Below are 22,647 nucleotides of genomic sequence, written 5' to 3'. Positions count from 1 at the left end.
AAACATTTTCACCTCAGCGAAAGACCACTCTTTGATAAACTTCAAAACCATTTTACAAATACCATTCCCATTTGTGCAGGCTTGCCGTATCATGCTGATCAGCGCATCAGATAAACAAATCAATTTTATTGAATCATAGACCGCACGTTATTCCAGCATGGCTTCTCATTTCCTGATTCTTTATGGATTGGTCAAATAGCATTGCCTTGGGACAAGGACACTCAGGTTATACTCCGGTTACATCACCCTTAGAACATCCCATGATGCACCACGTTGTGGTCACAAAGGCCTGGAGGGGAGCTGTGAGTGATGATGGGTGAGAGTCACACAACAACAAGTGTGGCTCTTCTTACTCAGTGTGGCTGGGTGGTGCGCATGGTGTGTGTGTGGTGTGTGTGTGGAGGGGTTAAACCTCCAGTGACCGTGGACAGGTCTGGGATCAGCTGCAGTGCCAGATGCGGAGCTCTCTCTCTGTGATCCCTGGGGGGAGCACTTAATCCCCTTCTACGAGCAGCCCTCTACATGTTTCACACCCGCTGCCAGGGCTGAACCTGAGCCACCCTGACAAGGGCCTGTCACATCTCACAGGTCACAGCCTTCTCAGGGACAGCCTGAAGAATGTCAGCAAGGCACTGCCTGTTTCCTGCACGGAGGAGCAGTGGGGAGCAGTGAGCCCTCCATGAACATGCAAGTCAGGGAACTTGGGATTGTGAGCCTAGTTCTGGGAAGTGCTCTACTTCAATCTCAGGGCTGACAGAGGTGGGGACTCTGGAGTGTGTAGCATGCTGAGCTGTGGTGGACAGGGATGAGTGGTGTATTATTGAGACCTAGTCCAAGTCACTCATAGTATAGAGAATGGCAGGGACAGACTGGGACCAGAAATATGCCCGGGCATCTCTAACACCGGCCCTTTTTTCCCCATTGAGTCCCCCACACCGGCCCTTTTTTCCCCATTGAGTTCCCCACACCGGCCCTTTTTTCCCCATTGAGTCCCCCACACCGGCCCTTTTTTCCCCATTGAGTCCCCCCACACCGGCCCTTTTTTCCCCATTGAGTCCCCCCACACCGGCCCTTTTTTCCCCATTGAGTCCCCCACACCGGCCCTTTTTCCCCATTGAGTCCCCCACACCGGCCCTTTTTCCCCATTGAGTCCCCCACACCGGCCCTTTTTCCCTATTGAGTCCCCCACACCGGCCCTTTTTCCCTATTGAGTCCCCCACACCGGCCCTTTTTTCCCCATTGAGTCCCCCACACCGGCCCTTTTTTCCCTATTGAGTCCCCCATCATTTAAAAAAATGTATGGTATTTGCCAGAATTGTCCTATGGCCAGTCCATCCTGGAGCATGGCTGGTTTCAGAGTAGTATGGGGGGGGGGCGGACACTGTTAAATATTTAATGGCTAGGATGTTGTTTAAGAAGAAATCTTAATCTAATCTGATTTTAACACCCCTGTCTGAGCATATGGTTAAGTGGTTTGACCAGATGTTTACTAGTGTGTAACATTTTCACATTTTAGTCATTTAGCAGACACTCTTATCAAGAGCGACTTACAATTAGTGCATTCATCTTAAGATAGTGAGATGAGACAACAACACATCCCAATCGTATCAAGTACATTTTCCCTCAGCAAAGTACACCACAAGATGCAAGCCAATTTGGCACAATTGCATGTGCAAGAATACGTCTGGATGTTGGGAGGGGCAAGCCATCATCCCTGCTTGTCCAGGTGTGTGAGTTCTCATCAGTAGAGCGGAGGATGATCCAGGCTATACCCCTGCAGCATTAAATTAGTGCCAAAAGGCATTATGTCAGGGGTGGGAACTTCAAATGCATATTTTAACATTAATTAACCGTGCTCGGCTCTTGAATTATCCAATGATGTGAGTGATCACACATTTAATGAGATCTCTTATTCTTATTTGCATACTTAAACATAGACCCCCCCCCGGTCTATTTTTCCCTCAAAAAGCCATTTACCACCGATGTCTGTGAGTGGCTTCCCATAGCCCAAAGCGTGTAATATGAGGAGCACCAAAGGGCATGTATATTTCATACTTGTCTGACTTCTATTTTGGTGGTCCGGGAAGCTTGCACTGAAAGATTCCTTGCTTGACCAAGAATTCAACTTTTGTCGCAGCATTCTCAGTGTGGTGCCCTCCGCTCCCGCCTGTGACCTTTACAGTTACACCTTAGAAATAAACACTGGTGGGGAGGAGACACACTGAGGCAGAGCACAGGCCCAGAACAAACAGACGCTGTGTGCCTTGCTCTATTGATCTCATCCCCACAAACAGACAGACAGTCCAGCAATGTTCTGCTTACCAGTCAATATCAGGGACAACAACATCCCACGTCCTCAATGAATACAACTATTGGCATAAAATGCAATAGCTGACACTGCCTTCCTTCTAATCCTAATGTGTGTAAAACGTGGAAATCTCTCAAATATCTGAATAGACAGTACATAATATTGCTAGGCCTGCATTTTCCCTGTATCTGCATCTTTTCACAAGGGAAAAATAGGTGAAGGGCTAGAATTTGGGAGGGAGACAACAGACTAATGTCATGGTTTCTGTCAGGAACTCTGGAAAGCGAATAGTGGCGATCCCAGACCGTGCAGGGAAAGCTGAAATAGAAAATGGCAGTTCTTTCATCCATCATTTTAAGTCATGTTACGAAACGTTGTGCTCTCTGTTATACTCTGCTAGAATAACGAAGAGGCACTCCTCTGACAAGTCAGAAAGAATAATATCAATCGTGACTCTGATGGAAAAGGGGGGGGGTCTCCTGCGTTTTTTTCATTTCTCCATCTACCCTTCCATTGCATCTGCTTAGAAGCAAACATTCCAATTATAAACCAATTATCTGCTTGGTAACAAACGATCAGGCAACAATACGACAGCTAAAAATGAGTGAGGAACCTCTGAATATCCCACCTCAGCCGACCTTGTTGAACAAAGTAGAACACTAATCGATGTAGACACCTCCAGGCAGCATTCTGTTACCTATCAAATGCACACCTTTATGGTGGAATACTAATGCGGTCGCATGAAAATGCACTGCTCTTTGTTGTGCATTATTCAAATTGTTAGACGTTAACGTTCATTGAGCATTTAAAGGGGCAATCCGGGATTCAAAAAAAAAAAAAACCAGTTTCACCCCGCCACTTGTTGTGGTAAACAGCTGAGGGATTGGGCTGGAAAAATGTAACCACTGTCAAAATCATAGAGCTATTGATGCAAGGACAGACCATCGATGAGATCAAAATGATAGTTTTAACCATGTTTTGAAGCTATACAGTGTTTGCTTACAAATACATTGTTTACAAACAATGTAGTAAAAAAAGCATATATTTTGTGTTCTAAAAGGTTCCAACAGTTATACTAAGGCATTTATAAGTTATATTGTTAAAGAATCACTGGCAATACTTCATTACACTTAAAGTCCAAAAATGGAAGCACTAATCCCGTGTTGCCCTTTTAAGAGGGACTCCCACAAAGGTTTGAGTGGCAGTTTGACAGCAAAACATTAACATTTCAAAATGGAGTATTGGAAAATATAATTATTGTGATAATTGGTTGTAATGGTTCGATTTAGAGCAATCACAACAACATATTGGTTTAATTATCGCAATCGTTAGAGGGCTTTCACTTGAAATCCATTGCATTGGTAGATCATCCAGTTCTGTGCCTGAATGAAGGGGGGAGAGTGAGAAGCTGCAAGTGTGCCTCAGTCATTTACAGGTGTTCCTCGAGCATGCACAACTCAATGAGATGATTAGCACCTTCGGAGACCAAGGCAAACCAACCGTGTTGACCACATCCACAGGGAGACGACAACATTAAGCAACGGGACATCATTCATCGCCCTCTCTTCTGGTCTACCATCTTTCTCTCTCGCTTTCTCTCTCTCTCTCTCAGCAATAATAAGCATCCTCTATAACTGAAATAAACCTAACCTAAAGAATTGACTGGAGGGTTACAAATAAAATCATCCTAAAACATGGAGCAACGAGGACGAATACCACATGTTTGATTTTAAACACAAGAACCCTCTCCCAACCTCATCCCTCCCCTGCATGTCTGAGACCACAGATATAGCAATAAGCAACGATGATGAAATGCTGCCCTTTGATAAGTATGAAATGTTGCTGGGTGCTTATTGGCTCTTACCTGATGGATTGAGCAGTCGCCAGGTGATTGATGGATCTGGCCTCCCATTGGCTAGACAACTCAATGTCACGTTGCTGCCTTCGTTCGCTGTGATGTCTTCTGAAACTTTGTAAATGTTTGCCGGAACTGTAAGAGAAAGTGGCAGATATGAATGATTCTAATGTAAGTAGAAGCATTTTCTATGGTAGGGTTTGAGTCTTCCTAAGAACTGTGTAATGGATTTTTTGGCAAGAATTGCAACCACAATGTAGTATTACAGTGAATGAAGTGCATGGTTTATGAAATATGCAAATACTACTTTATTATGTGAGGCAAAATGGCAAATGTCAACATGAGCAATTATCAACAACAGGAAAGGTCTTGCCGCAAGACATTACGCAAACGGCTGCGGCATGAACATAAGTCTTTACAATACGTTTGTCGCTGTGGCATAGGCTACATGTCAATTTTTCAGTATAGATGAATGCAAAAGTTTGAATGCAAAAGTATTGCCATGTTAGTTCAACAAGTGAAAAGGAAAGTTGAGAAGCAACTTCAAAGGGAAAACAGTTTCTGTAGCTCAACCCAATCCATTATCCACCAAAAGATGAAATGAACTGAAACAGGATGCATGACTTTGATTGATGTTAAAAGAAAGCCGAACGTTTTTCATCTGAATGTAATGTTTAATCGGCCTTCTACCTCTCAATTCTGATTTACTCTGTACCTAAACAAATAAAACAGAATAACGTTTAACTCAGATAAAACTGTTCTAACAAATTAAGAAAGCGAGGTGCACTCCATTTTCTAATTGGTCAGCAAAAACAGTGGGCATACATACATCATTGGGAATTTCAAAACTGTGGGTGGATGGAGGCGAGGTGTTGTATACGCATATCTTTGCTAGAAACGAATTATCAATGACTTGTAAATGAGGAATGGGGCAAAATACATAGAGAGTAATACAGAAACAGAAATCCATATTATTGTAAAAGTTGAACGAGTAGCTCAATGCTTTAAAATGCACATATACTGCATATGTCCATATACCATTCTCAGGTATAATAAATATGTTCTATAGCATTCTCACATGTCACCTAAAATAAGCCGTGTTGCTGTCAAGGTGACTCAAACTTGTAGTTGCCATGCTGTTTCATATGTGACAACAGGGAAAACATGTTCTATATGTTGTCAGATATGACAGAGGATTAATCAATACGTCAGTGCTCCTCTAGATTTGTCCTCCCCCCAAAAGGTCTGTTTTTAGACTGATAGTGACCATGTAACGTCCCTTAGCTGATGCTTTATACACTCATCGAGATTCCCTCTCCTTGGCCAGCACAGCCTGTCACTTTAATGACATCTGACAACATAGATATTTTATTGTCAAACAACATTAAATGAAGCCGTACAGAGTTATTGCGTGAGTCAAATGGCCACAGAAAGTGAAGATGTGTTTTCGATACGGGAAAGATTGAAGTGACATGGAATTCAATAGCTTTTTCGCAAAGGAGCGGGCTGGAAATATCAATGCTCTGATTGGCTGAATGAGGACCTGAGCATTAATCCACACCAGGCCAGTCGCAAAGATAAAAATTTGTTTGAGAGGAAACAGCTCCCAGACAGATAACCCTGTCGCGTTCTAAACAGAAATAGTCTAGGCGGTTCATGAGTCAAATGAATCAAGAGTCTTAACCATTTCAACATAGTGGCTATAGCTCCCAGCAAGGATTGTAATCTTAGTCATGGGTCAACCTTCAAGGAACAGTATTTGAAAGGGCAGTTCTTTGAAAAACTCTTTCCCTGGCTGGCCAGGATTCTACAGCGATGTACAAGGGATTGTGTAAAGTTGATCTTGCACACGTAGCATAGAGAAATACTTTGCCGTTCCGTGGTTAGATGGTGGGAACAACTGTAGCTTTATCTTCTACCGAAATATTTATTTTGCTTTTCAAGTAACACGTCAATGATTTCATCTACGGGCTGAGAGAAGAAAGTACGCATTTCTTTCCTTAATTATTTTATTTGAGCATTTTCACACTTCAAATTATTTTCAATATTTTTTCTCTCCAAACTCGTCAACATAATCCTATCTCGACTCAGTTTATCATACCACAGACTTAGTGATCCTAAAAAAAAGTGAAAAACGGATAGAAAATGTATTGCGCAAATACATTGACCTTCGTTTCAACTTTGATAATAAAACTTCAAAGCTTTAGAAGCATGAGAAACTACAACATAATTAGAAGAAGCTTGTTGTATCCATGTGATAATATAACCTGACATTTAGCTTCAGGCTTTTCCTGGATTCCTGACGAGCCAAAACAACCAGGGAGGTAGCGATGGTCAAAGAACCCAGAATGGTTTACCTCAGAGAGACATAAAGAAACCCAGCTGCACCTCCAGTGTCATAGATGTCCTGATCAATGTGTTTACTGTCAAGCCACAGCCTTTTAATCTAGCCATGACTCATCTTTAGCTGAATATGGTTGCAGAGAGAGGGATAGACACACAGAAAATGGAACAGAATTCGCTTGGTAGCCAATTAAGATTCTCACTATCGCACTCTGCCTGGCACATGCACGCACGTACAACTATTTCAAGGTACCATGCCTGAAATTAGCCAGTTGAAAGAGAGAGGACGAAAACAACAGGTGTTCCCAGCCAAAATGTCTCATACCTGTATTGTGAAATGTCTCAAAATACACTGAAGAAAAATATAAATGCAACATGTAAAGTGTTGGTCCCATGTTTCATGAGCTGAAATAAAAGTTCCCAGAAATGTTCCATACACACAAAAAGCTTATTTGTGAACAAATGAATTTACATCCCTGTTAATGAGGATTTTTTCTTTGCTAAAATAATCCATCCACCTGACAGATGTGGCATATCAAGAAGCTGATTAAACAACATGCCCATTACATGCCCATTACATAGGTGCACCTTGTGCTGGGGACAATAAAATGCCACCCTAAAATGTGCAGTTTTGTCACACAACACAATACGACATGTCACAAGTTTTGAGGGAGCGTGCAATTGGCATGCTGACTGCAGGAATGTCCACCAGAGCCAGAGAATTGAATGTACATTTCTTGACCAATGTCGTCTTAGAGAATTTGGCAGTACTTCCAATCGGCCTCAAAACCACAGACCACGTGTATGCCGTCGTGGGGGTGAGCCGTTTGCTGATATCACCATTGTGAACAGAGTGCCCCATGGTGGCAGTGGAGTTATGGTATGGGCAGGCATAAGCTATGGACAACAAACATAAATGCATTTTATTGATGGCAATTTGAATGCCCAGAAATACCGTGATGAGATCCTGAGGCACATTGTGAGGCCCGTTTCTTTTTTTAAGGTATCTGTGACCAACAGATGCATATTCGTATTCCCAGTTATGTGAAATCCATAGATTTAGGGCCTAATGAATTTATTGCAATTGACTGATTTCCTCAAATGAACTGTAACTCAGTAAAATCTTTGAAATTGTTGCATTTTGCATTTATATTTTGGTTCAGTATACATGCTATTCATGTAAAATGTTAATAACATTAAAAAAATGCAGGTATATCATGCCAGGAACGTTGGCCTTCCTACAAAATGTTATACATAAAGATATATCTGTTCTTTAGTTTTGGTTATGTTTCCTTTTCTGAAAGTCCTTTTCTTATACGATCAGTCGAAACAGAAGTCTTTGGGTTAGTCTGCTATCAAGTAGAGCACCACACTTTTACGTACTCCATAGTCAAATCAATAAAAAATCGTAGTGCAGTATAAAATTACATCCAGTTAAAACAGAGATGTTTATACTTCATTGTACACCTGTAACACCAGAGCTTATTAAATGACTCTACTACCATACCAACTGACCTCTGTGGATCGCTCCTTCTGTTTCTTCACCCACGGCACCCTGACACTTTCAGATATGACATTTGGACCACTGATGTCACAGGCCTAATTGTTTTCGAGGCAATTACGTTTCCGTAATTTGAATCATTAAAACATAATCACCGGAAAGCGCTCGCAGCATTGACTTCTGCTTTTAGCACTAGCTGCCAATTACTTTCCTTGGTGTGCAACAAGACTGTTGTACTAGGAACTTCTCACAGGAGACAGAACAATCTCCGGAATGTTGTGACACCTCTGAAATGTAATAACATCACCTCAAACAAGCTCATGACTGGCTGATGGGCGCCTTCCCAAACCTTGACCCAAAGAGGCAATCTGTTACCGCCGGAAACAGTGAGAATGACAGCCCGGCAATCTTGTCCATTCAAGGGCTTTAAAGGAGAGGCAACCATCAATTTAGTGGGCGTCTTCAGAATTGGGACCGCTAAGGTCATAGGGAAGGAAAGTGTTTATGCATAAGCCTACACTCTTTTTTGACAAGCCCAAAGGACATAACACACACAAACATGAGTACTCTCTTGAACACCGTCATTGGGAGTCTGCTTGAGTAAGGCAGCATTGAAATGGGAAAAGACGCAATTAATCAAAATGTTAATTAGAAAATCCTCTTAACAGATTCTGTCATTAGAACAATATTGTTACAGGGAAGTAGATCCTTGTGATCTGACTCATTGTTAGTTTGTCTGTTTTTGTAAGCATATACTTATTGTTGCTTACTTTCAATATTCCTAAACCTATGTGACTCATTGATCCTAGTCCCTTTGAATTCTTCATGGTGTCAATGTGAGTTACCACTATGACAAATTTGTATTTCACTTAATACGAACAAACTCTGGATTTTGCCAGTTTCCTCATAATAACAAACACAGAAGCGATGCCAACATGTTTAATCAGAGACCTCGGGGTGGGTTTCCTCTGCAGCGGCGGGCGTCTCTCAGGCTGCCACTGCAGAGCTGAAAGAGATGGCACACTTTTAACAGGATACTGCAGTGCACAGAGCCACCGCGCAGTTGGTGCCTCGACCCCTTTCATTGTGCACTTCTGGCAGGAATTCTGGAGCTGTTGCTCCACCAACATAATCATAGCCAGCAGCACTCCATGATCTAAACTAAAGCTCTCTCTGAACTTTCAAAGGAAAGAGAGGATATCAAATAGACTAATGCTCATTGAAGACCCTTTGGAGCAAGGCTTTCTGTGGACGTGGAGAAACATTTGGAGGTAGTTCCTGCTGGCCAGATTAAGCTCTACTTGAGGGCAAATCCCTGATGAATTCAAATGTAGTTTTTTTTCTTTAGAGATGTTCCATTGGAGGGCAGAGAGGTTTCCACAAGGGCAGAGACTCATAAATCATACAAACAAATAATTGGTGTTTGTGTTGAAAGGAGAAAACAATAGGAAGGGAAAAGGTAGTGGCAGAATCTCTAACAAGCCAACCAAAGCCCCAGCATAGAGAAATGCATTGGCGCCCAAAGAGCAGAACTTCAACTTGTGAAAAATTGTTGCTTTTTAGAAGTTCTTCAAGCTATAATTCTTATCTCAAGTGAACTCAAATAAATTTACTGCCAGTTCAGGGCAATATGTACTTTTACCTTGGCGATCATCCGCATCGTTCAGGATGGTGTGCCAAAAACCCTAGATTCAATTTGTATTCAACACATATCATGATTTAGTGCCTTATAAAACGGAACGAGATGATAAGAAAACAAAGAGAGGAGAAGACAACAGCTGGCTGGAGGAGAGACTCTTGGCAGTGACCTTTCCTTTTTATATGAACTTGGGTTTAACAATCCTTCCTTCTCTCTTGAGCTCTCAGTCGTGCAGCCAATTCCTCATGGGACTTTCTATAGAGCAGAGCTTTAGTTCACCCCTTATCTGTATGGCTTAAAGTTCTTTCTGGAGAAGGACTTCGTAGAATTACAGCTATTTCCCTAGACTAGCAAACAGTTACCTTTAGCATTGACCATTAGGATCAATTATCTTAATAACCTATGGAAAATATGTCAATAACATCAGGAGGGCACCTTACAAACGAAGTACAATCCAAGTTGAACTGAGGCTATAACCCTTTGAAAGATGTACTTGAGAATATTGACTGAATATCGAGTGAATCTATATTTAAATAAGCTAATCGTCATGTAATCTTATTGGTCAATGTGAACATCTGTGAAATTATCGTAAATTGCCACTCTAACAGACAATCCTCCATCCAACCCAGCTCAAGTGGAAACTAGAGAAAAGGTGTGTTCAGAAGATACTCTGTAGATTCCTATCACTGTTGATAAGACAGAAATGAAAAGACCTATCACAAACCATCTTCTAGATTTAATCAGTTCCGCAGATCATTGCTTTTATTTAGACGATAGTCGTTCCACTGCTTGGATGTTTCTGATGCCTGACAGATCTTACAACCCCTGGTTAGGCATTTTAAGTATCAGCTAACCACATCATATGTTATAGCATTTTGTCAATTGATGACACACAGTTGCCTTAGCTGTGGATCGTGCCCGATATGTTGGAGGTGTAACTGCGTTAGAGCTGTCAAATCGATGAGCGGATGCTCATGTTTTCATTGTCACGAAGCCACACCCGTCCCACTCGCGTTAGAAGTTCAGACCGAGAAAGTGTAGGATATATAGAAAAAAACAACACTCAAATAAATAAATAAAACATTAAGCTAAATAATGAGGATTTCTATCAGTCCAATTGAGATGTAGATTACATCACACATTCCAGTATTTGAATTTGTAAACACGGCTGTGTGGGATTTCTTACTACGCAACTCTGTGCAGCCAATGCAATGTCCACAATAGGTTGCTATAATGCCTGGAGCCGCTTGTGGATTTGAGAGCTCTAACGCAGTTCCACCTACAACATCGGGTAGCATGTCTTGATTGAAGCAAGGCTCACCTGGCCCTTTGGCTCAATTCATCTACAGCTAAAAGCACTAAGAACGTGGAAGCTGGCACTCAAACCAGCAATCAGAGCAGGTAATCAATATTCCTTGATTGCTCTCCGTTCTGTAAAATAATGTTGGATTAGGTAAAGTACAGGCTGTGATGGGAGGGCAAGACTATTAACTTGTCTCTCCAGAGATGAGCCCTTTGGACCCCTTTACTTTACAGCCACTTGGACTAAACAAGCAATGGGATCAAGGTCCTTTTATTCAATTTAGAGTCTGATTGATAGACTGTCTTGCCACTATAATGGTAATAGCTTAGAAGGCTTGGGATCAATGCAATGAGGGGGGACCTCAGTTTTCACACCCATTCTATTGGTACCACTTTGAAAGCCATCTTTTACACTCCCTTCCTCTGTTGAAGGTTTCGTTCAATTGAATATCACATTTCTTTCAAACGGTTTGTGCTTACAGTATTGAACCCATGTTACTGATGGAAGCATTCCTTTCCTTCACTTTAGGTTTAATTGAATATCCCATGCCTATCAAACTGTTTTGCTTTTTGTGTTTGGTTTGTGCTTACGTGTTGAGCAAGGTAAGGGACCGCTGTTGCGTTACGATGTAAGCATTTTTAAAATTTCATGCGAACAAACATGCACTGCAATATTTACGCAACAGCAAAAACATACCTTTTTTTACCCAGTGGGCAAATAAAATAGCTAAACTAATGTTTTCCAATTCTCAGAATAAGACATGAGAAAGCCAGGGCAGCAATCTGTAAAGAAAGACTGCATAAACACTGCTTAAGCAGGATTGATTGGACCACCAGACTCTAAGTTGCACTTGATTATCAAACAAGAACAATGCAGTTCTTGGTTAGTATGCGGTTCTCTTCTATTTCCATTTCAACTTGATGGAACAAGAATCAAGTTGAACCAGAATCAACCAGACCCAATGGTATTGACTGAGTGACTGATGTTTCTATCCAGACTATTAGCCTGGCTTGAGCTTCATATACTCTGACTGTTAGATATGAACAGCTGTGGTAGTGGGGAGGCCAGGGAAATATCTGAAAACCTCCCAGTGTCAAATCTATCTGAACTAACTAAGTCACATCCAAGCTGCTTTGGTTGACTGCCTTAACTGATGGACTAGCCTACTCCTCTCTGTAAAGCCTTAGGCATACATACTTACCAAGTGGTGCACTTCAGCTCAAAGGAGAAATAACAACCACGGACACTATGTACCAGCACATCGAAAGCCTCTCCATGAAATAATTGTACAACATCTTTTGAGGTATAGTATTGTAATAATAGCTAGTTGCATGTCGTTTACAACAGCACTCACTTCTATGTATAAATCATAAAAGACTGTGATATCATAAATGCAGAGATAATTTCTAACATACTGCACCTAATGGCAGAATAACCAAGTACAATGGTGATGGTCTATATCTACAGAGAAAGAGAGGGAGGAAGAGAAGGAGAGAGAGAGGGGGAGAGAGAGAGGGAGGGGGAGAAAGAGAGAGGGAGAGAGAGAGAGAGAGGGAGGAAGAGAAGGAGAGAGACAGGGGAGAGAGAGGGAGGGGGAGAGGGAGAGATGGAGAGGGAGGGAGGGAGGGAGGGGGAGGGAGGGAGGGAGGGAGGGAGGGAGGGAGGGAGGGAGGAGAAAGAGAGGGAGGAAGAGAAGGAGAGAGAGAGAGAGGGGGAGAGAGAGAGGGAGGGGGAGAGAGAGAGGGAGAGACGGAGAGAGAGAGGGAGAGACGGCGAGAGAGAGGGAGAGACGGAGAGAGAGAGAGAGGGAGAGAGAGAGAGGGAGAGACGGAGAGAGAGAGGGAGGGAGGGAGGGGGAGAGAGAGGGAGGGGGAGAGAGGGAGGGAGAGGGAGGGAGGGGGAGAGAGAGAGGGAGGGGGAGGGAGGGAGAGGGAGGGAGGGAGGGGGAGAGAGAGGGAGGGGGAGAGAGACGACGGGAGGGAGGGGGAGGGAGAGAGAGGGAGGAAAGGGGGGAGGGAGCGAGAGGGGGAGAGAGGGGGAGAGAGGGGAGAGGGAGGGAGGAGGGAGGGAGGGAGGGAGGGAGGGAGAAGGGGGAGAGAGGGAGGGAAGGGAGAGAGAGGGAGGGAGGGAAGGGGGGAGAGGGAGGGGGAGGAAGCGAGAGAGAGGGAGGGAGGGGAGAGAGAGGGAGGGAGGGGAGAGAGAGGGCGGGAGGGAGGGAAATGTTATCAGTAACATTTCTCTGAAGACCAAAAGGAACAACATATTATCTTGAGTGTTTACAATATTGGCAGAACAACAACTCCTGGAAAACCTTTAACATGCTCTCTAATATTGAGTTGCACCCCCTTTTGCCCTCAGGAAAACGTCAATTTGTCGGGGCATGGTCTCTACAAGGTGTTAAAAGCGTTCCACAGGGATGCTGGCCCATGTTGACTCCAATGCTTCCCACAGTTGGGTGAAGTTGGCTGGATGTCCTTTGGGTGATGGACCATTCTTGATACACACGGGACACTGCTGAGCATGAAAAATCGAGTAGCATTGCTGTTCTTGACACAAACCAGTGCCACTTGCACCTACTACCATACCCTGTTCAAAGTCACTTCACCCTCTAAATTGGCACACATACACAATCCATGTCTCAAGGCTTACAAATCCTTCTTTAACCTGTCTCCTCCCCTTCATCTACACTGATTGAAGTGGATTTAACAGGTGACATCAATAAGGGATCACAGCTTTCACCTGGATTCACCTGACCAGTCTGTCATGGGAAGAGCATGTTCCTAATGTTTTGTACACTCAGTGTATATTCCAGAAGGAGTTTGTAGATTTGCACTCGTCATATTGTGTCAGTGTGTCAGACTCAGTGTTTAGAGCAACCAAAGAACTGTACTGCTGTCTACAGGTTATAATAGGGAATGTACAGTGAACACACATCTTGAGGACTTTAATGTGGAAATGTTATATCAGCTTTATGGCCAAACAAAATTGCCCTCTAGACAGCTGGAGAACGGAGAACTATTTGAGTGTGTGCATTCAACTAACACATTTATAAAAAATATACGGCGATGTGCCTAACATGCCAATGAAACACAAACTAATAACAGCTGCCATGTGCCATTGCTGAGTCTAAGCTCTAGTCTACTATATTTGGATATGCTTTGGATGCTAGTCACAAGACTGTTTTCTGGTAATATTCTACAGATGTAGGATCTTAATTTGAGTCAGTTTGCTACAGCAGGAAAATAGCCCTGCAGCAACAGGAAATGTGAATAATTATGTGGATTATAATGAATGGATTTTCTTAGGGGTTGATACATTTTTCGTTAGGGCAAAGTGGAAATGACAAACGTTAAAACTCAAATAGAGTACAACTTTGCATTTCCTGATGTGCAGGAACATTCTCAGTAACAAAAGAGGGATCAAATTAAGATCCTACATCTATAGGTAATACTGTATTTCTGACCTTCAGCATTAATGCAATAAACATGTTAAAACTAAAAGCTTTCATAACTGATCATTAGTATTCATCACTTAACCCCATTTTGTGCATGTGATTATGACTGCAAAAGTGAATGTTAAGTTCAAAACAATGTGATCCTTTCAACATTTTGTGCTGTCAACAAAACGGGTATTTTGGAGTGACAATTATGCTTGGCACGTAGGAGGCAATGAATGTTAAAGGTCCAATGCAGCCATTTTTATATCAATATCAAATCCACATTTTTACCACATTTTTCTCCCCAATTTCATGATTCTGATCTTTTCTCATCGCTGCAACTCCCCAAAAGGCTCGGGAGAGGCGAAGGTCGAGTCATGCATCCTCCGAAACATGACCCGCCAAGCCACGCTTCTGAACCCGGAAGCAAGCTGCACAAATGTGTCAGAGGAAACACCGTTCAACTGATGACTGAAGTCAGCCTGTAGGTGCCCGGCCCGCCACAAGGAGTCGCTAGAGCTCGATGAGACAAGTAAAGCCCCCCTGGCAAAACCCCAGGCTGTAGTGATGCTGCAACACTGCGATGCAGTGCCTTAGACCGCTGCGCCACTCGGGAGACCTACTGTGATTGTTTTCAATAGAAAATGGTCAAAATGAAACAAAAATAGCTTCTTAGCAATGAGCAATTTCTTAAGCAAGAATTTAGCTAGGACTGTCTTGGAGTGGTCTGAGTGGGGAGGGGAATAATCCTTATTTTGTTAATTTCAAATAAAGTTAATCGTCTGTAGTGATAATAATAATAGTAATATGTTACATTTGTAAAGCGCTTTTCATTAAACAAAAATGATCTCAAAGTGCATGTGATGGGCTGAAGGGAGATGTATATCTGAATGAGCAGAATCAATGGTCAGGATCAGTCAACTAATCCAATAATAGCACAGATCCCTTCAACAAAATGCTACTATTGGGTTGTAGGAGGGAATAATTGACAGGACAAGCTATTCACAGTTCTGGGGCCTAAGTCTTTTCAGTCCTGAGATTGGACCATTGGCCAGCTCTTTCACAGTTGGCAATAAGAGTGGGAGCAAGGCCCTAACAGTGTGAACGACCTGTGTTGAGCGGCAGAGTGCCCAAAACGAGCGTACTGCTGACCTGAGGAATATTGTAGGGATAAGACAGACTGACATAGGTGACAGGATTCTATTAAAGCATAGCTGGGGAGAGGATATTTTCAGACCAGTTGCCAGGTGAGACAGAGAGCATGTGGCCAGATCAGCACTCCATTTTCAATACATAACATGTAAAGATGTTGACCATCTATATTACAGAGTCTTGAAAAGTGGAAAAAGGAGAGGCTCTCTAGGAATGATGGGACAGACCTCTACTTATCCTCTGAAACATGGCAGCCCTACACCTGAAGCCCTATTCATGAGTCTGAAGTCACGTGTGTCCGTGGGATGGCCACCATTTAAATGCATAAGGCGCCTCTTCTGCAGAGCATAAAAAAGATTAAAGGAGATGCCTTTTTTTCCCATGGTTTCAGCCAAGTTAGCCAAGAAGAAAACGGAATACTAAATAGTTTCCTTCATAAAACATCAAGGAGTCCGTTTCGTTATGGGGGTCAAAGGTGACAGACAATATGTGCAGTTGTGGCATTCTCTTCCTCACATACAATCGCTAAAATAATGGGCATGGAGAAGACAGACATTCTTTTCCAGGGGGGTGGGTTGGCGGCTGGGAACAGCCACCGATCCACTTGGCAGCTGTACCGTTAAAGCCACCCCCAGAAAGACTAGTAACACAATATGTCTGACAATGGCCCCGGCAATAAGGAGCTTTTTCAGCAAGGAAAGGTGGGTGGGGGAGATGGCTTCCTGAAGAACCACTGAAAGGTTTCGATTGTCCCATGATAATTGGTGAAGGTCAGTTCCTCCTCCTTATGTAGACTTTAAAGTAGAACCTCTTACACCCGCCCCCCCCCCCCCCTCCCTCCCTCTCCGCTGCTCTTTAGAGTGACACACTGCCTTCACAATCTCCTTAGTAAGCGTCTCGGTTCACGCCATTAAATACCACACCATTGTGAGACGGGGCTAAATGTGGACAAAGCCATTGTGGATCACTTCTGTATTGATCGGCGATAAAGGAATAACAATGCAGATCCTTTATGATGGTGATTGAGATGAAACTACACTTATCTCTCATCATTGTGAACATGGAATTGGTGTTAGCGCGAGAACAGTTTTTATGACCAAATCAATTCCTTTCATGAACTGCCACTTTGATTGACTCAAAATGTGGTGTGTGGACTTTGTCTTAATCCTTAGCCAAATAACGACAATCTGATGCATTGAAAGACAGCTGAGGTTGCTAATGGATATTCATATGGTGATAGTAAAGAAAACACAAATGAGTTCAAATCTTGGATCTGAGCTATTTGGTAAACAAGTAGGGCAGGGATCATCAACTAGATTCAGCTGCGGGACAATTTATTCTTGAGCGGATGGTCGGGGTGCCGGAACATATAAAGCAAATGTTTTTTACATAGCAAATTGACCGCAAGAAGCCTAAACAGATATAATATTTAACTAAAACATAATCATTTCAAACCCTGATTACATTTGGGGACATTTCCCTGCGTAGGGTGCAGTCTTTCGGATGGGACATTAAAATGGGTGTCCTGACTCTCTGTGGTCATTGAAAATCCCATGGTACTTATTGTAAGAGTAGGGGTGTTCACCCCAGTCATGGATAAATTCCCAACCTGGCCACATTTCATCATGGCCACTTAATCATCCCCCTCATTCCTAATTGGCATATGTAGTGCATTCAGAAAGTATTCAGACCCCTTCCTTTTCCACATTTTGTTATGTTACAGCCTTATTCTAAAATGGATGAAATATTTTTTCCCCTCATCAATCTGCACAATACCCCATAATGACAAAGCAAAAATAGTTTTTTATAAATGTATGCAAATGTCAAAAAAATTAAAACAGAAATACCTTATCTACAAGTTTTCAGACCCTTTGCTATGAAACTCGAAAATGAGCTCAGGTGCATCCTGTTTCCATTGATCATCCTTGAGATGTTTCTACAACTTGATTGGAGTCCACCTGTGGTAAATTTAATTGATTGGACATGATTTGGAAAGGCACACACCTTTCTATATACGGTCCCACAGTTGACAGTGCATGTCAGAGAAAAAAAACAAGCCATGAGGTCAAAAGGAATTGTCCGTAGAGCTCCGAGACAGGATTGTGTCGAGGCACAGACCTGGGGAAGGGTACCAAAAATGTCTGCAGCATTGAAGGTCCCCAAGAACACAGTGGCCTCCATAATTTTAAATGGAAGAAGTTTGGAACCACCAAGACTCTTCCTAGAGCTGGCTGCCCGGCAAAACTGAGCAATAAGGGGGAGAAGGGCCTTGGTCAGGGAGGTGACCAAGACCCCAATGGTCACTCTGACAGAACTGCAGAGTTCCTCTGTGGAGACGGGAGAACCTTCCAGAATGACAACCATCTATGTAGCACTCCACCAATCAGAACTTTCTGGTAGAGTGGCCAGACCGAAACCAATCCGCAGTAAAAGGCACATGACAGCCCACTTGGAGTTTGCCAAAAGGCACCTAAAGGACTCTCATACCATGACAAACCAGATTCTCTGGTCTGATGAAACCAAGATTGAACTCCTTGGCCTGAATGCCAAGTGTCACTTCTGAAGGAAACTTGGCACCATCGCTACGGTGAAGCATGGTGGTGGCAGCATCATGCTGTGGGGAGGTTTTTCAGCGGCAGGGACTGGGAGACTAGTTAGGATCAAGGGAAAGATGAACGGAGCAAAGTACAGAGATATCCTTGATGAAAACCTGCTCCAAAGCGCTCAGGACCTCAGACTGGGGTGAAGGTTCACCTTCCAACAGGACAACGACCCTAAGCACACAGCCAAGACAACGCAGGAGTGGCCTCGGGACAAGTCTCAATGTCCTGGAGTGGCCCAGTCAGAGCCTTGAACCCGATCGAACATCTCTGGAGAAATCTGAAAATAGCTGTGCAGCGACGCTCACCATCCAACCTGACAGAACTTGAGAGGATCTGCAGAGAAGAATGGGATAAACTCCCTCAAATACAGGTGTGCCAAGCTTGTAGCATCATACGTAGCATCATAAGAAGACTTGAGGCTGTAATCGCTGCCAAAGGTGCTTCAACAAGGTACTAAGTAAAGGGTCTGAATACTTATGTAAATGTGATATTTCATTTTTTCATTTTTTATAAAATTGCAAAAAAAATCTAAAACAGTTTTTGCTTTGTCATTATGGGGTATCATGTGTAGATTGATGAGGAAAAAATACAATTTAATCAATTTTAGAATAAGGCTGTAACATAACAAAATGTGGAAAAAGTCAAGGGGTCTGAATACTTTCTGAATGCACTGCATCACTCCTCACCTCCTCGCCATGCATCACTGAGGTGGTTGCTACACATTGATGGTGGATGAGGTGAGTTTCCCCCTACCATGTAAAATGCTTTTAAATACCTAATCTGGTAGAAAAGCGCTATATAAATTCAGTCAATTATTCATTATTATTATTTGTATACGATCAGATATGTCTCTCTATTATGCGTGGTAATAATTGGGAACAGTTTTCCAAAATTAAAATCACTTGGAGCGAATTTCCTGGTGTTAAAACAGTCTTTTTGGTCCAACAATGAATGTGTAAAAATATATAAAAAAAAAATAAGTAAAGTGTTAAACAAATCAAAATATATTTTATATTTGAGATTCTTCAAAGTAGCCACCCTTTGCCTTGATGACAGCGTTGCACAATCTTGGCATTCTCTCAACCAGCTTCATAAGGACACAGTGGACACTGAAGGTCCCCTGTCCAGGTTGGGGACGATAGACAAGGCCTTGACAATGGAGTGTTTACTATTCAATCACTTATTCAGTTGTATTTTATCAGTACTGTTCCTATAAGTAGGGCAAGGAGTTTTTCCATGTAGTCTGGGAAACCTCTATGATCTAGCTATATGTTATACACAGTAATCCATGGTCATTTAGTTCATATTGCAGCCTTCTGACTAAAGTGAAGTTCACAATTATATTATTTGAATGAACTGGCAATGTATTTGAATTGTTGAAAGTTAATTTGTGGAATTTCTTTCCTTCTCAATGCGTTTGAGCCAATCAGTTTTCAGTGTTGTGACAAGGTAGGGGGGGGTATACAGAAGATAGCCATATTTTGTAAAAGACCAAGTTCATATTATGGCAAAAAAAAGCCATCCCATCTGGTTTGCGCTTAGTGGGACTATCAATTGTTTTTCAACAAGACAATGACCCAACACACCTCCAGGCTGTGTAAGGACTATTTTACCAAGGAGAGTGATGGAGTTCTGCATCAGATGACCTGGCCTCCACAATCACCTGACCTCAACCCAATTGAGATGGTTTAGGATGAGTTGGACCGCAGAGTGAAGGAAAAGCAGCCAACAAGTGCTCAGGTGAAGCTGGTTAAGAGAATGCCATGAGTATGCAAAGCTGTCATCAAGGCAAAGAGTGGCTACTTTGAAGAATCTCAAATATAACATCGTTTGATTTGTTTAACACTTTTTGTTTACTATACACCATATGTGTCATTTCAAAGTGTTGATGTCGTCACTATTATTCTACAATGTGGAAAATAGTAAAAATTTAGAAAAACCTTTGAATGAGTAGGTGTGTCCAAACTTTCACTGGTACTATATACATATATTTTATATATTTTTTGCATCTGAAAACCTGGCCCGCGGGCCGTCAGTTGGGGAACCCTGAATTAGGCGTTTATAGCAGTATCTATTCACTGCATGGTGGATCTGTGTGCTTGTCTGCTAAGAACCCTGTGTTGCTGCTTGGCACTCTAATTTAAATGATTTAGATTTTTTAATAAAGAATGAATAATGCTGACATTAATTTAAAAGCGACCAAATCAATCCTGATAAAAATCTGCTGACAAACCGGTGCCGTTTGCTGCACAAAAAATAGCTTACTCTTGCCTGCTGCAATAGGAGACCATCATGGGATCCATTTTATTGACAGATTTCAATGGTCTCGAACATTTGTCACATGACCAGCAGACACACATTGCTCTTGACACACTGTCACTCTCTCGTATACCAAGCAAACACTAAAGTCAACCAATGGTGTCGGAGTATCATAGTCACACAGATTTTCAATGGCTCGACGTCAACGGCTAGATCGGGTTTCATTAAAATCAAAAGCGAATGGGCTGGCAAAATCGCCATATTGTGATTCGTATCATGTGCAATGACCCTGTCTTTGAGCGCCAATGCCTTTAAGCATGCTGCAAGTTCATGGCTTTATTATTCACAGCAAATTTACTCATTTGTTTTCCAATTACACTGGTGTCCCTGCTAGCAGAAAGCATGTCAGCTTCGTTTACATGAACATGGTCTCCGCCAGCTAACTAGCAGGTAGAGGCATTGGCTGCTGCTGTTGGAAACATTTTCGTAAAAGATGAAGGGTGACCAGCCATTTAACTTGTTTTACTCTGCTTTTGGAGTTTCTTACGTGTCGTTGAAAGGGAAACCACACACAGAGTTTCACTTCATCTGGCAGACATTTCCACCCTAAGCTATGTGCAAAAATTCTGTATTCAGCAGTAAATGTGTGTTGGATAATTGAATGATGTGATGACGATGTGACTTTCTCCTGTAGCCAGCCAGAATTCTACTATTACTAACACAGTGGGATGTGATATGCTTTCAATATGACGCCATAGTTTCAGCATGGGGGGAGGAAATTAATACAATGCTTCCCACAGGAAAAAGTAAGCTGGTCCCTGACCCGTTTGGGCTGTCTTGCCAATTCATATGGTCATTTTGTCACATTGTTATAACAATGACTATAGGAGTTGGCAAGACGGCACAAACAGATCTGGGACCAGGCTAATGTTATCTCGTATCCACATAACAGTTGAAGATTAGGACTGAGGACTACTGGAGAGAAAAAGTAATGAATGGTGAAAAACAATGTAGAATCAATTTTTAACTCTAAATGTCAGTCATGAAATATGTGCAGGTCAATGAAAACACAGGAAGACTATATGAGAAAAACCAATGATCAAGCAGCGTCTAATTGAACCCAATGGGATTCTGGTAACAGGGAACAATTTGCTGGAACAGATCCACTTAGAACATGGCACAAGCATCAATTCATGTATTGACCTTTCAGTGCTATTAATAGATCAGCTCTTAAATTCATCGCTACGTGAACAGACAGCGTTCTCCTGTAGCTTTTGTGTGGTAAAATGCTATCTTAGGTTATCATCCATCTTCCACCCCTAATCATATCACTATTTGGTGCTGTTAGACAGAATATAGACACAATTATTTCACAAACTATTATTGCACAAACAAATCAACATTAATGGGTTAACTTGAATTTCAGCTTCAGGTTTGATATGCAGCACAAGTGCACCAAGATAAAGGTAAAGAACTACTGGAAATTGCTTCAGGTGAAACGGCAAGAAACAAGACCTCACAGCGAGGGCCTCAGATCTACATTCTGCTGAGCAGACAGACATCTCCTTGTCTTTCACACTGTGTGGACAGTTGATAAGGAGTTCTTGACAGCTAAAGAGAACTCCCTGTCAGCTGTCCAGATAATATGGAAGACAAGGAGATTACAGAGACCTATAGGTGGGCTGCTGGTTGATGGAGGACGATGGTAGACTGTTAGTCCTGAGACAGGCAGCTACGTACATGGAGTTGGATTCTAGCTAGAAATAAACACATTCTTGTTTCCATACTAGAACGTATTTATTACTTAGCATGTATAAGGAATGTATATGTTAGGGGTCAATGAAGGGTCAAGAGGAACTAGGTGTGTGGAATGTTACTGAGAGAGAAAAGGGGAAGTGCGGAAAGTTAATATTCAAATATGTTATTGTTGAATATGAATGTTCCTAAGGAGGGAGGCAAAGGGCAACAGTCTAGTGTCAGTTGTTGATAAGGCAGGCCAGTTGCTGAGGAACCAGGACCATAAGGGATGTGGAACTCAACTCGAGATAAGGTCAACAGATGAAGAGAGAAGACACTGCTGGGAGGTGGGCCACAGGGGCCCACCTCACACACACACACACACACACACACACACACACACACACACACACACACACACACACACACACACACACACACACACACACCACCCATGATGGTCCTAGACTTAGGCAGGGCCATGCCAATACCAGTAAGAGGAACCTACTGT

General features: G+C 42.5%; 1 protein-coding gene across 3 annotated transcripts in view; it reads right to left on the bottom strand.

The window, feature by feature from the left end:
- LOC106612642 (limbic system-associated membrane protein) overlaps positions 1-22,647 on the bottom strand; it is a 1,101,661-nt gene that overhangs the window by 20,311 nt on the left and 1,058,703 nt on the right. For all 3 annotated transcript variants that reach the window (XM_014213996.2, XM_014213995.2, XM_014213994.2), the window contains one exon: positions 4,173-4,298. In XM_014213996.2, the coding sequence (XP_014069471.1) occupies positions 4,173-4,298 (126 nt within the window). The remainder of the gene's footprint in view (positions 1-4,172; positions 4,299-22,647) is intronic.

Source organism: Salmo salar, chromosome ssa09 (assembly GCF_905237065.1).
Source record: "Salmo salar chromosome ssa09, Ssal_v3.1, whole genome shotgun sequence".
Taxonomy (NCBI): domain Eukaryota; kingdom Metazoa; phylum Chordata; class Actinopteri; order Salmoniformes; family Salmonidae; genus Salmo; species Salmo salar.
This window is presented reverse-complemented; position numbering and strand designations above follow the sequence as displayed.